The sequence below is a fragment of the Nicotiana tomentosiformis genome, chromosome 12 (assembly GCF_000390325.3).
Source record: "Nicotiana tomentosiformis chromosome 12, ASM39032v3, whole genome shotgun sequence".
Classification (NCBI taxonomy): domain Eukaryota; kingdom Viridiplantae; phylum Streptophyta; class Magnoliopsida; order Solanales; family Solanaceae; genus Nicotiana; species Nicotiana tomentosiformis.
The window spans coordinates 105,237,579-105,249,243 of record NC_090823.1 but is presented as its reverse complement, the minus strand read 5'-3'; the positions used below and the strand labels follow the sequence as shown (position 1 = coordinate 105,249,243).

The 11,665-nt window shown below is 34.1% G+C and overlaps 2 protein-coding genes across 4 annotated transcripts; one reads left to right on the top strand and one right to left on the bottom strand.

The window, feature by feature from the left end:
- Positions 1-1,238: 1,238 nt before the first annotated feature.
- On the bottom strand, positions 1,239-7,938 carry LOC104116411 (UDP-galactose/UDP-glucose transporter 7). 3 transcript variants are annotated; one of them, XM_009627265.4, is made up of 8 exons: positions 7,546-7,938; positions 7,157-7,275; positions 5,998-6,103; positions 5,652-5,897; positions 2,424-2,534; positions 2,164-2,322; positions 1,748-1,891; positions 1,239-1,598 (listed from the first exon to the last, which is right to left on the bottom strand). In XM_009627265.4, exons 2-8 carry the CDS (start codon positions 7,186-7,188, stop codon positions 1,434-1,436), a joined length of 963 nt encoding a protein of 320 aa, XP_009625560.1. In that variant the 5' UTR covers positions 7,189-7,275; positions 7,546-7,938; the 3' UTR covers positions 1,239-1,433. The 3 variants fall into 3 exon arrangements, with proteins under 3 accessions (XP_009625560.1, XP_009625559.1, XP_009625558.1); XM_009627264.4 differs by having other exon boundaries at positions 7,550-7,938; XM_009627263.4 differs by having other exon boundaries at positions 7,575-7,937.
- A 1,711-nt stretch (positions 7,939-9,649) lies between these two features.
- Positions 9,650-11,244, top strand: LOC138903166 (uncharacterized). The gene is made up of 4 exons (XM_070191089.1): positions 9,650-9,851; positions 10,117-10,384; positions 10,536-11,068; positions 11,183-11,244. The coding sequence occupies exons 1-4, from the start codon at positions 9,650-9,652 to the stop codon at positions 11,242-11,244; spliced, it is 1,065 nt and encodes a 354-aa protein (XP_070047190.1).
- The last annotated feature ends 421 nt before the right edge of the window (positions 11,245-11,665 follow it).

Below are 11,665 nucleotides of genomic sequence, written 5' to 3'. Positions count from 1 at the left end.
ACTTTGTTTGAAGTGACTAACGTTAGAACATAGAATGAGTCTATGATTAATTCAAACAAAGTCAATGGAACGAAGCTTTAACAATTGATATGACCAACTTTGTTTGAAGTGACTAACGTTAGAACATAGAATGAGTCTATGATTATGACTATGGTCTATAAATCTTTGACAAACAACAATGCCAAATGAAATACGAGTATGTTGGAAAACGATCTTTTCCTGCGCGTATACAGTGAGTGATTGTTTTTCTTTTGTCAAGTCTTTATGGTCACCTTGAACAATAAGTCTTTGGTCATTTTCAATAGAGTTAGGAGTCTTTTCCTAATTTCATGTTTTGTTTAACACGAATAGAGTATGACTATTCTACTACTTAGATAGTGACAATCGGCTGCTTTTTCATTTTCTTAATACATTTATCTTCCCTTAATCTCCCCTTAACCATTATTATGTCAGATTCCCCATTCTTTAACATATTCTATAGGATAATTTATGGCCTCAACGAGAATTATAAAGTACGTAATAAGTTTGTTCAATCAAAAAATTACCAATTAAAACTAATAATCCAAATTCTAATATGAACTTGCGGTCTTGAATTGGTACAAGGTAAAAGATGCCTTGAACCAAAAGTTAGAGATAGGAGAGGGTGATAATATAATTATTCAACCTTATTTCATGTGCTAAATAAATGAATTTGAGTGAAAAATGACATTATACAGAAGAGTCGTAATTTCATTTTATAGTAATTAATGAAGTCGACATTATACGGAAGAGTCGAAATTTTATTTTATTGTAATTTAATGATGTCAACTACTGATTTTTGTAAATGGTTTGAGGTAAATTATTGTATGCCATCCTAGTCCAAATGGACTTTATAAATGATGGTATATCTATGTTATACTTTCATGTTTTCGTCCATTCATTTGTTTGCTTCAGTATATTTCTTATTCCTTTTAATTAAAGTAGTCCGTGTTTACCATGTTTGTCTTAAAAAAAATTAAAGCAAGTGATTTCTGTAGTTACTCAGGAAACATGAATCTGCCACTCTTCAGTACAAATGCCCTAAAACATTCTCTCCATTTCCTATTTTCTTTTGCTAAATATTGTCATTTCTTCACAAACCAAAAATGATAAGAAGAACCCAAAAACCCTTCTGGGAAACCAAGGAAATATTTGATCCAATTCTAATACTGGGTAGGATTCGCTAGTCGCGAAATATAGCACATAAGCCAACAACAGTATGAATGAACACAAAAGATTACAATATTAAGGTGTGACAGCAAGTCCATGGTCAAGATAATATTAATTGATTACACTTGTATAACACATGCTTTACTTCCTTGAAAAAACTAATGCTGAATTCAACTGTAGTTTTCTATTCTCAACTTGTGAAGGAGAGACAAAACGAAAAAAAGAAATTGAACTCTCTGGAACCTTTATTTACGATGACTTTCAATATCAGACATTATCTTGGGTAACTTGCTCTTCTTCTGTTGGTATTTGGCAAATGAATACCACACACCACCGGCTGTGTTGATCACCAAACCAGTGACATTCAAAGCATGTACTTCTACTCCTCCCAACATGACAAATCCAAGTGTCTGAATAGGGAAGCACCGTTAGTGCTTTTAATGAACAAGGAAAATTTTGAAGTGAAACATACTATATAGGATCAACAAAACAATTTGCCAAGAACTTTACTCTCTGACTTGAAGAAATAAAAGGAAAATTGAGGCTGTAGACAACATACCGTAGATCCAACTCCCTTGAGGACTCCAACAATCGTGGTAGTTAAAGCTGAGTTGACGATGGTACACAAGAACATTGTGTAGTTCAAGACAATGCCCATCACCAATGAAAGAATAAGAATCGCAAGAAATGATATTGAACTACTCTGTTCATGGGGGAAAAAACCAGTTTTAGAACCACAAAATTTCAATTAAGCATTCAGAAACAATCTAGAGTTGCAATCTGATTCCTGGTCTCCGATTGTTCATTCTAGCTTCATTGGTCATTCTAATTATGAACTTTTGATACGTAATTTTCCATGTATTATCTCCCTTTAGTTCTCCCAGCGAGACTCAAGCATTAACTACCAACTCATTTGCGTCAAGGTACAAATAAAGGACGATAATTGATTATTCTGAATATAGCAAAGAACCTAACCTTTGCAAATAAAATAGATAAAGAATTTGGAAATTCTCCTGTGGCTATGATAAGGAATAACAGAAATGGCAAAGACAAAAAGCTGTTGTAAAACATGATCTCAATTGATGAAAGCCCATCCTCTGCTCCTGATTTCTCCACCAACACAAGGTACATGGTCTGAAAATGAAACAAGGGCAAGTAACTAAGACGCATTTAATCTCAAATAAATGAGATGATACATGCAACAAAAGCACTAAATGATAAAAACAAGGTGAGACCTGGAAGAAAACAGAAATAAAGGCCAAACTGTATCCAAAAAGATCAAAGGAAAAATCTCCAAGTGCCGCGATAAGAACTCCAGCAGCAGTAAGTATAACAGAAAGTGTTACCTGAAATAAGATAGAAAGTCCTATTACTGTAGGGTTATATACCAACCTTAATCCTTTTTTTATTTTTTATTTTAATCATTGACACAAAAAATATCTAACTACACAGAAAATATACAAAAATAGAGGTGGTGGCACTTAGTAAATTGGTCAGCAAAAACTTGATGGGTGATTAATTGGTAGGCCATCATAGTCAGTAAATGGAAATTCTCTTCTACAGATGCCAAATTGGTATATCAGTCAAAGGAAAAATTTCACAAAATTTCATGTATCAGTTCTTTGAATTAATTGAAGGTAATGCTCGAGTTTTAATTTCATCATCAACAACAAAAACAAACCCAGTGTAATCCCACATGTGGGGCTCGAGTTTTAAATTCAAAAAGAAAAAAAAAAACTCTACAAACAAAAAAGGAAATAAGCTAGTGCCAACTAGAAAGCGGAAAAGAAGAGAATATGCCATTACAAACGACATCATCAGTGTCAGGTATACAAAGTCTAAAGAGCAAGTAAAGGTGTTGGCGTGTCAAAACGGAAAACATAGTGGCCCCACTGTAATCAATGTAATGGGCCCTCAAAGTGCAAGAATGTTTCCAAGTTCAGAAAGGAGAAAAGGAAAACAAATGACAATAATTCTAGTCCCAAGAAGCTACCTCAATAGCGATGCCTTTGGTCTCAATTGTTTTCTTAATTCATTGGAAAAATGGTGCTGGTGGCACTGCATTTTTTTAATGAACGTGCCAGAATTTTAAGATAGTGAAGTTTACCAAAACAAATCCCAAGGAGAAGCATCAAACTTCTCTTCTAAATTCTTTGGTCTGTGCAAAGAAGTTTCTAAAACCTCCTCAAGAAGAAACTCTTGGAATGGTATATTATACAAAATGGTAACATGTATCTAAAGTTTTAGGTTCTAGTCATTGTTGAAAGTATTGTTGCATTCCGACGAAAAAGGTATCATGCAGGAAAGATAGTTTCTTCAAGATCTAAACTCATACTTTTTAGATATGACGGACGGTAATGTTAACCCAAGCTAAGGATTATCTCCTACCTAATTCCAATGTATTTCCTTGTTTCAATAGCCAATGAATTTGTTAAAATGTGTGATACAACTTATCCAAATTAAGAACCTTCCTTGTGGTAGCTGGACCTAAGCGCTATTCTCCCTTCCTTGTATCATGTTCTTCACTTTTGTCTATTTTAAAGAAGTTAAAGCCACATTGATTCACAACAGTAGCTCCAATCACTCACAATTAACAAGAGATTTCAGCTAATATATATCCCTTCTTATGCCAAGTGCGGTAGTGTCCTACCCCAATATCCGGCTCTCTAGCTGCAACACGAGCGTCCACTTTACCCCACCCTAAACATTTATTGCAGAGAAGCAACTGTCATGGCCAATGGGAGGAGTACGAGTATGGCACCTTTACATTTTTTTATAATGTAATAAATTAGTTATTGTTGTTGCAATTTGATAATTATAGTACTAAATTCATATATGTATAGTAATTTCAAATTTTCGTAAACTGCGCGCTTTCATTTCTCATTTTTTGCCTCAAGTCCCATGGACCTTGTCCCTATTTGCACTTTTCGCTTTTAAAAACACTAGCTCAGTTATGATAGTGGCTTGTTGAACAGACCCGCCATTTCATCAATCATAACTAATCTTCGTCTTCTTTAATGGGGATTCTGATCCCAGATAACTATATAGCATAAGTGTGGAGGCCGGCTTTAAGCAAGCTTTGTTGGAAAGGCTGAGATCCCAAATCTCCAAGTAGGCCCTCTTGGCCATCCGCGATGTAGGCTGATTTACAGATTTTGTATTGAATGCAATTCATATTTAGGACCCTTCAACTTCTGTTAAAGCCTTTAGGACCCTATTTCACTAAGGCCGGAAAGAGTTACCTCATTTGCCAGCTATGTCAGTGACTACTTTGTCGGAGACCAGAGACGCACTAAGTTCCTTGTATCTCTTAAAAGAAGGGGGTAGAAGAAGTGCACTAGCAAGCTAGTGGCAAACACGTTCTGCTCTAAGCTAGTGCACTAGCAAGCTAGTGGCAAACACGTTCTGCTCTAAGCTAAGTAGTTTTACCTTGTAAACAGTGAGAAAATGAATTAGGCAGACTGCGTTAGGCACTTAGAGATGCTCGTGATTCGAATACATTAGATTCGAGGTTAACAATACCGGCTTAAGCGAGATTAGGTAAGGGTTTAATGATTTATGTTAGCACAAGGGGACCCATAGTCCTAGGCTTTTCTCAAACTGATACTTCGCCAGGCTAATCTTTTAACTGCGTTTCGCTATATGCATTAGCTAATTGTTTCGGTTGATAGACTAGTCAATTGTAAGTATAAAGCCAACACAACCGTTTGGCCTAGTCTCACTAGAAGGAACCTAATAATTAACTCGGATCTTCCCTACTCCATGTGGGCACGACCAGACTTTTTAGCATGGTATCTTACAAACGGCTTATCTTTTTAAAAGGTAATTTGGGTGATATCAACTACATAGTAGACTAAGGAAATAATGTTACCTCTATGTGATTTTCACTTGCTTCAAAATTCACCAAAGCCACAAACTTTTCATATCAACCTTCCACTCAGTTTCCTCACAAGGAGAAAAGAAACCAAAAGGCATAAAACAAAAGATGAAGGAAAACTAAAATGCAGAATCATAATATTGTTGTTTAAAATATGTATTAGTAACATTTAATTCTCTAATTTATAGTAACAAGTACACAAACTTCTGTGTAGAAGTCATGGGAAAACAAAAACAAAAGTAACTACGTAATTAGAGATAGCCTATGAATTTCAGTATATTGCCAAGGCATATACTGGCTAATTATTTAAGCAAATCCTAACCTTAAGTTTCCACACTACCGGAGCGCAACTTTTATCAAATTCCAAATAAAATACAGTATGTTACAGTATACACATAGGCCAAAAGACATATAACAGCATCAAAAGAATTGCAGATCTATCATGGCAACATGCAATGTGAGAGCACTTAAAAATGAAGATACTCATACACAGATACACTATTAGTAGAGAAAACAGTGATACTTGGCCGCACCAAACCAAGCAGAAACCTCCGATGATTATACCCAGGACATCTTGATCACTAACCTGAGTTGTAGGTTTACCCTTTCCGGTAAAGAATCCAGCTACTAGTACAGCAAGTGGTGTAAGCCTTTTGATGGCAATATACATAGGAATATTCACTCCTTTCAAGCTTGCTAAAGCAAAACCCACATTTGCATTGTAGAACAACGAAACTGGGAAAAGTTTCTTCGCAGTCTCTGCATTTAATCCTCTGTCCCTTGTGTATCCCATGACTCTACCGAAGTGTATGAGCAAAGCTGTTGCTAATTGCTAATAACAGTGTAGAAGAAAGAAGGTAAGAAGAAAAGAAACACAAGTCAATACTTACTGTTGTGTGTATTCAGCATACTGATAAGTCATGCAATTGTACCTGGACTGTGAGAAGAGTCATAGAGTGTGCATATTGCATGATCACTGCCTTGTTGATGAAAACCATAGCCATTGATGTGATGCCATAGGATAATGCAGCAAATAAACTACAATTTAATACATGCATTCTATTAGTCAATAAAGTCCTAGAGAACATATACAATGATATAACTTTGATCTTGTATATGAGACACTCTACCTCCAACTAAGAGGTTCTGGGTTCAACTGTCAAGTCATGAAAGGAAGAGAGGAAAATGCCACTGTTGGTGTATCGGAAGGAGAGGTTTGAAGCGGCATTTATCATATAAAAATGATATAACTTCGAACAACATGATCATAATATACTTCTAAGTTTTAATACCCAATGTACCATAGTCGTTCTAAGTTCGCGAAGAGTAGAATGGGACTACTCTTAATTCCCCGACCACTTAGTTTTCCTAATATATTTTGCTTTCTAAAAGGAAGCAAGGACATGTTTGCCTCCATATAAATACTCCCATTTCACTAGCCTTTCACTTAATAAAGTTGTACGAGCCTATCATGCATTTTTGTTAGGGGGTTGAAAGATGACTCTCTCAAAACCCTAAGCTTTGGGAATAGTGGTAGAGTGGAGAAGAAATGTGTCACTCAATGAACTAAAATAAATGATATTCCGTTCTTTTCTTATTTTTTTCAGAAACTTAAACAGGTCTATGAAATTTTTGCCGCATTCTCTAGTCCTCAAGAGGTGTAGCTTACTTCAACAGAAGTGCTTCTTTATCATAGGGGGACCTAGTGCATTAGTTATGGGTCCGTCCAAACCCAGTAGCTTTGGGTCAGAGTCTTCAGATCCTACCCTATATGTTTGTTTAAAGATCACTAAAATAGTATAAAAAATAGATTCCGAGCCCAATAAATCAAATGGGTTGTGAATAGAATCTGGAACTTGAACCCATAAAGTTCAAATTCTGGATCCGCCTATGTGCTTTATCAGCCTCTAAATTTCAGTGAAGCTAAAGATTCAACTAGGAGATAAAGACTTATTGACAATGGAATTTTTAGAGAAACCATAATTTACTTGCACGGAACCAACTGAAAATCAGAAAAATGTTCACAGAGCCAAACTAATACATTTCATTCAGCTCATTCAGTGAGAAAAATGGAATTGAAAGTAAATGTACCTCAAATATGGACTTGTATCCATAATTTCCATGTTGTCCCACAAACAAAAAGGAAATTCTTTGAACCTTAAATACAGCCTTGAACTTACTTCATTAGCAGTCCTTTATTAAAAATAATCCTGCAATTAAAGCAAGAAATTAAAAAAGAAAACACCCATATTGTGATAAAAAGCCAAAAAGTATAACATGCACTCCAAATCTGAAAACTAATAATCTCCTAATTTCAATACTAATGCATGAGATTTCTTAATTTGATCTCAAAGATAGCTATATTAATTCAAGATTAAATCTTTTGCTAAAAAATTAATGGAAATTCCTGTAATTGAAGCAGCAAATTAAAAAAAAAAAAAAAAAAGGCCCAGATAAAGATAAAACACAAAGCACAATACCCACTTTCCCAAATAGCAAATCAAATAACCTGCTTTTTGTTTCTTGTTTGAATTACAAGTCTTGAAATGTAAATAAGCTAAAATTCTTGTGATTACATAATATGTAGTGAAATTTGTGTGAAGTATATAGGAATTGGGAAATGGGTTTTGTTGGATCAAGAGAAAGGGAAAGACACGTTGAAGGGCAACACTGTGGAGTGTGGAGAGTGTGAAAGCGGACGCAACTTGGAATTTGGCGTGAAAAGAAAAAAAATTGATCTTTTCATTTTCCTCCATTAAAAAATGGGTAGTCAATTTTTTTTTTTTTTTGGGTTCAATGTGTGGGTAGGTGGGTTAGATGGGCATGACCATAGGCCATGTTCATCGCCGACGCGAAGGTAAAAAAAGAAAGGTGCCGGAATTTACGTTGGGGATCGACTTCTTACGCGCTTTTTTTTCCCACATTTATCTTGCACTTTTCTTTTTTTAATAAACATGAGGTAAATTGGTGGATATTATTATTTGGCTAACTTCTATAGTTTCTTTTTGAGTCGACAACTTTTTGGAAACAATTTATCTACTTGTACGAGTAGGGTTAAAATTTGAGTCTATACTATCCTCTCGTATTTTACTTATGAAATTTTATTGAGTTATTATTATTGTTGTAGTAGGTTAAACTGGTGAATGATATACGAATAATTAATTCCAATACAAAATTTTGCATAAGATAATAAATTTTTTGATTGACCTCATAATAATATAATATTTAATTAATTTTGTATAGGTGAAATAGCGTAGAGGTGTCCAAATGAAATATTACGGCAAATTTAGGACCAGCCTATATATTTTGTTTCAAAGTAAATTGATCATGTATAACAATATCTTACTATTAATCACCGCATAACAATACCTTTATTATTAATCTCGCATAAATAATCCTCGCATAACTAACATATAAAACAACCACCTTATATTATTTGACTTTATCTTACATGAAACTCACTTATTTTTGCAATAATTATTAAATAGCACAAATAGTATAATTTTTTTTAAATATTTTTTAAGTATATAGTTTGAATCCTTATAAACTTCAGGAGGTTAATGGCACATAACATCATATAGCTTATACTTTAATTGCAGAAAAATTATCAAATGACTATCTTTGATAAAGTAATTATTCAACTTTCACTAAATATTCTAAAATGTAAATTTGAACGAAAACCAATTAACTTGTTGATGACAAGACCAAGTTTCTTTAATTTCTTATTCCCTTGTTTATTAGGTTCCTTGAAATATACTCCACTTGGTTAATTCTTATTACTTATATTACTTAAAACGTAAGTATAAAAGAGGAAAAAACATGGAAGAAATAGACAGAGTGAGATAATGCGATGAAACAATGGTTGGGAAAATATATATATTTCTTAAAAAAAGAAAAAGAAAAAACAAAGCACCTCGCATTAAAATATGCAACAATGGAAGAATATTTTTTAGCCAGTTAAGAAAACAAATCATAAAAGAAAGAATATGCAAAATTGACAGGAATTCATCCAAAAGCATTCTGAAACTCATGGTATTTTTTCGTTCCTATACACTATTTGAAACCTTATTATCAAAAATGTCCCAATTTTGAAATTTACCCGACCTAAACACGTTTTAGCAACAAAAAATATACATTTGTTTAAATTAGACTCCTTTTTGCGATAGACTTCCTTATTTAGACGTGCGTTTTTGGGATAGCTTATATTTCAGTTAGAAATTTTAGACGCAATCCTCGCACCATAATGAAGGCAAACATATCTGAGAATGCTTCTATTACGGGAATTTTCTCTAGTTATCATCGCACCATAATCAAGGCAACATATCTGTAGAATCCTTCTATTACGCAGATTTCCTCTGGTTTTCCATAAACAAGTCAACAAACTCAAAAAAAAAAAGTTCTGAAGAAAACAATTAGCTATAATTGAATTGAATTTCGCGACATCATGTCAAAATTGATGATTATGAGCTCAATGGTCGGTGGGATAGCGTTAGCAGATACAAAGATTTTGATGTTGACGGAATTATAGTCAATGAAGATTCGAATTATAGTCAATTGAATTCCGCAATTGCAGAGCATCTAATGATGGATACCTCTGCAAAAATTATTGAAATCAAATATACTGTCAACGAACGTTGTCCTCCAATGAAAATTCAGAACGATATGGGAGTTCGAGTGTATATGGAGACTAAAAAGAAAAATAAAAACTTAGGAATGTATCCGTTGTGTATAACAATATGTGATTTCGATTTGGAATGCAGTATGTCGAATGCGAGCACAATTGCAGGTTTGCTCTGTTTTTCCAGTGCTGGTGTTTTTCAAATTCAAGTATTCTACAATTTTACGATAAATTATCTACAACTATACTACATAACAAATGTAGTTCAGCTGTTATGTCTCTAAATACAATTGAAGTGTAACTGTTACACAATACTTAAGGTCTAAAAAAATAAAAATGTGATCACAGAACAAAGTATCTACAAGTATTCTGTCAAATACTGAACACTTGAATATACAGAGGTCTGAATTACTATACTTTTAATTGAGTGCAGATACTTCTGATTATCGTAATACTAACGTGGCACAATTGTCAAGCAATTGTAACATAATTGGAGAAGTATCAGGAACAGTGAAGTTGATTGATATGCCAACATCTCCGGCAATTATGGAATATGAAAGTATCATCATAACAGAACATACGCAGAATGTAATTGAAGTAGGTCAAGTTTACCAAGACAAGCAAATAATTGTCAGTGCAATGAAGCATTATTCTATCATGAATAAGCTTCAATTTAGGGTGAAAAGGTCTAATGCAAGAAGGTAGGAATATTTTATTTGTTAAATTCATATTGTGTATAAGTTGTAGTTTTTATGTATATAAATTATTTAAAATAATTTGTTGTGCATAAACAACTTCGTATTCTGTAGCTACAATTTGCATAATATTTTTTTAATTATTTTTATTCTGTAGCTATTGGCTCGTATGTATTGGGGACAATTGTACGTGGTACTTCAATTTCACCGGCATAAATGAATCAGCATTGTTCAAGATTGCACACATGCCCTTTGATAGACAACACATATATATAACGCAAGCTACTGCCATGGTAGTTGGCAGCATGGTGATGCCAAAATATGCAGATCCTAAGATAATATACACACCAAAAGACATACAAATTGACATGTTGTTGGAACATGGTGTGAACTTAACATACATGCAAGCTTGGAGAGCAAAGGAAAAGGCTTTGGAGTTTTTGAGAGGTCATCCTGCTGATTCCTGCAGTCACTTGCCGAATTATTTGTATATTTTGGAGAAGACTTATCTGGGGTCGGTAGTGAAATTGCAGAAAATTGAATATGACTATTTCTTGTATGCATTTATTACTCTTAGTACGTCCATCAAGGGTTGGGAACATCGTAGGCCAGTTATAGTAGCTAATGGCACCTTTTTGAAGTCGGCATATAGGGGAATCATGCTAACAGCTAGCACAATGGATGCAGCATGTAATGTAGATTAATTGTAAAAATATTGTAATAAAGTTATTTTTGAGACTGTATTTTTTATATTTTCAAGTTTTATTACTGAAATTGAATTTCTTTTTTCTACCTATGTGATAGGTAGCATATTACCACTAGCATACGCCGTTGTTGATTCAGAAAATGACGCATCATGGAGGTGATTTTTTGAGGAATTCAAACATGCATATAGTGAAAAACCAAATATGTGTGTTGTTTCGGATCGGAATGAGAGTATATTGAAGGCAACATCTACTGTTTATACCGGCATGGCACATTATGCTTGCATGTGGCATAATTGGACAAATATAAGGTCAAAGTTCAAGAAAGGTCATCTAAAGTTAAGCGAATTGTACTTTGCCACGACACGATCATACACGCTTGATGAATTTAATGAAAGAATGTCAAAGATTGAAGATATCGATACACGTGTTAAAGCATACCTATACGATATTGGCTATCACAGATGGTCTCGATTACATATTACGGTGAACAGAACATGGACGATGACATCAAACATTGCAGAGTCCTTGAATGCAGTAACCAAAGATGCAAGAGAGCTGCCCGTAGTTGAACTATTAGAGT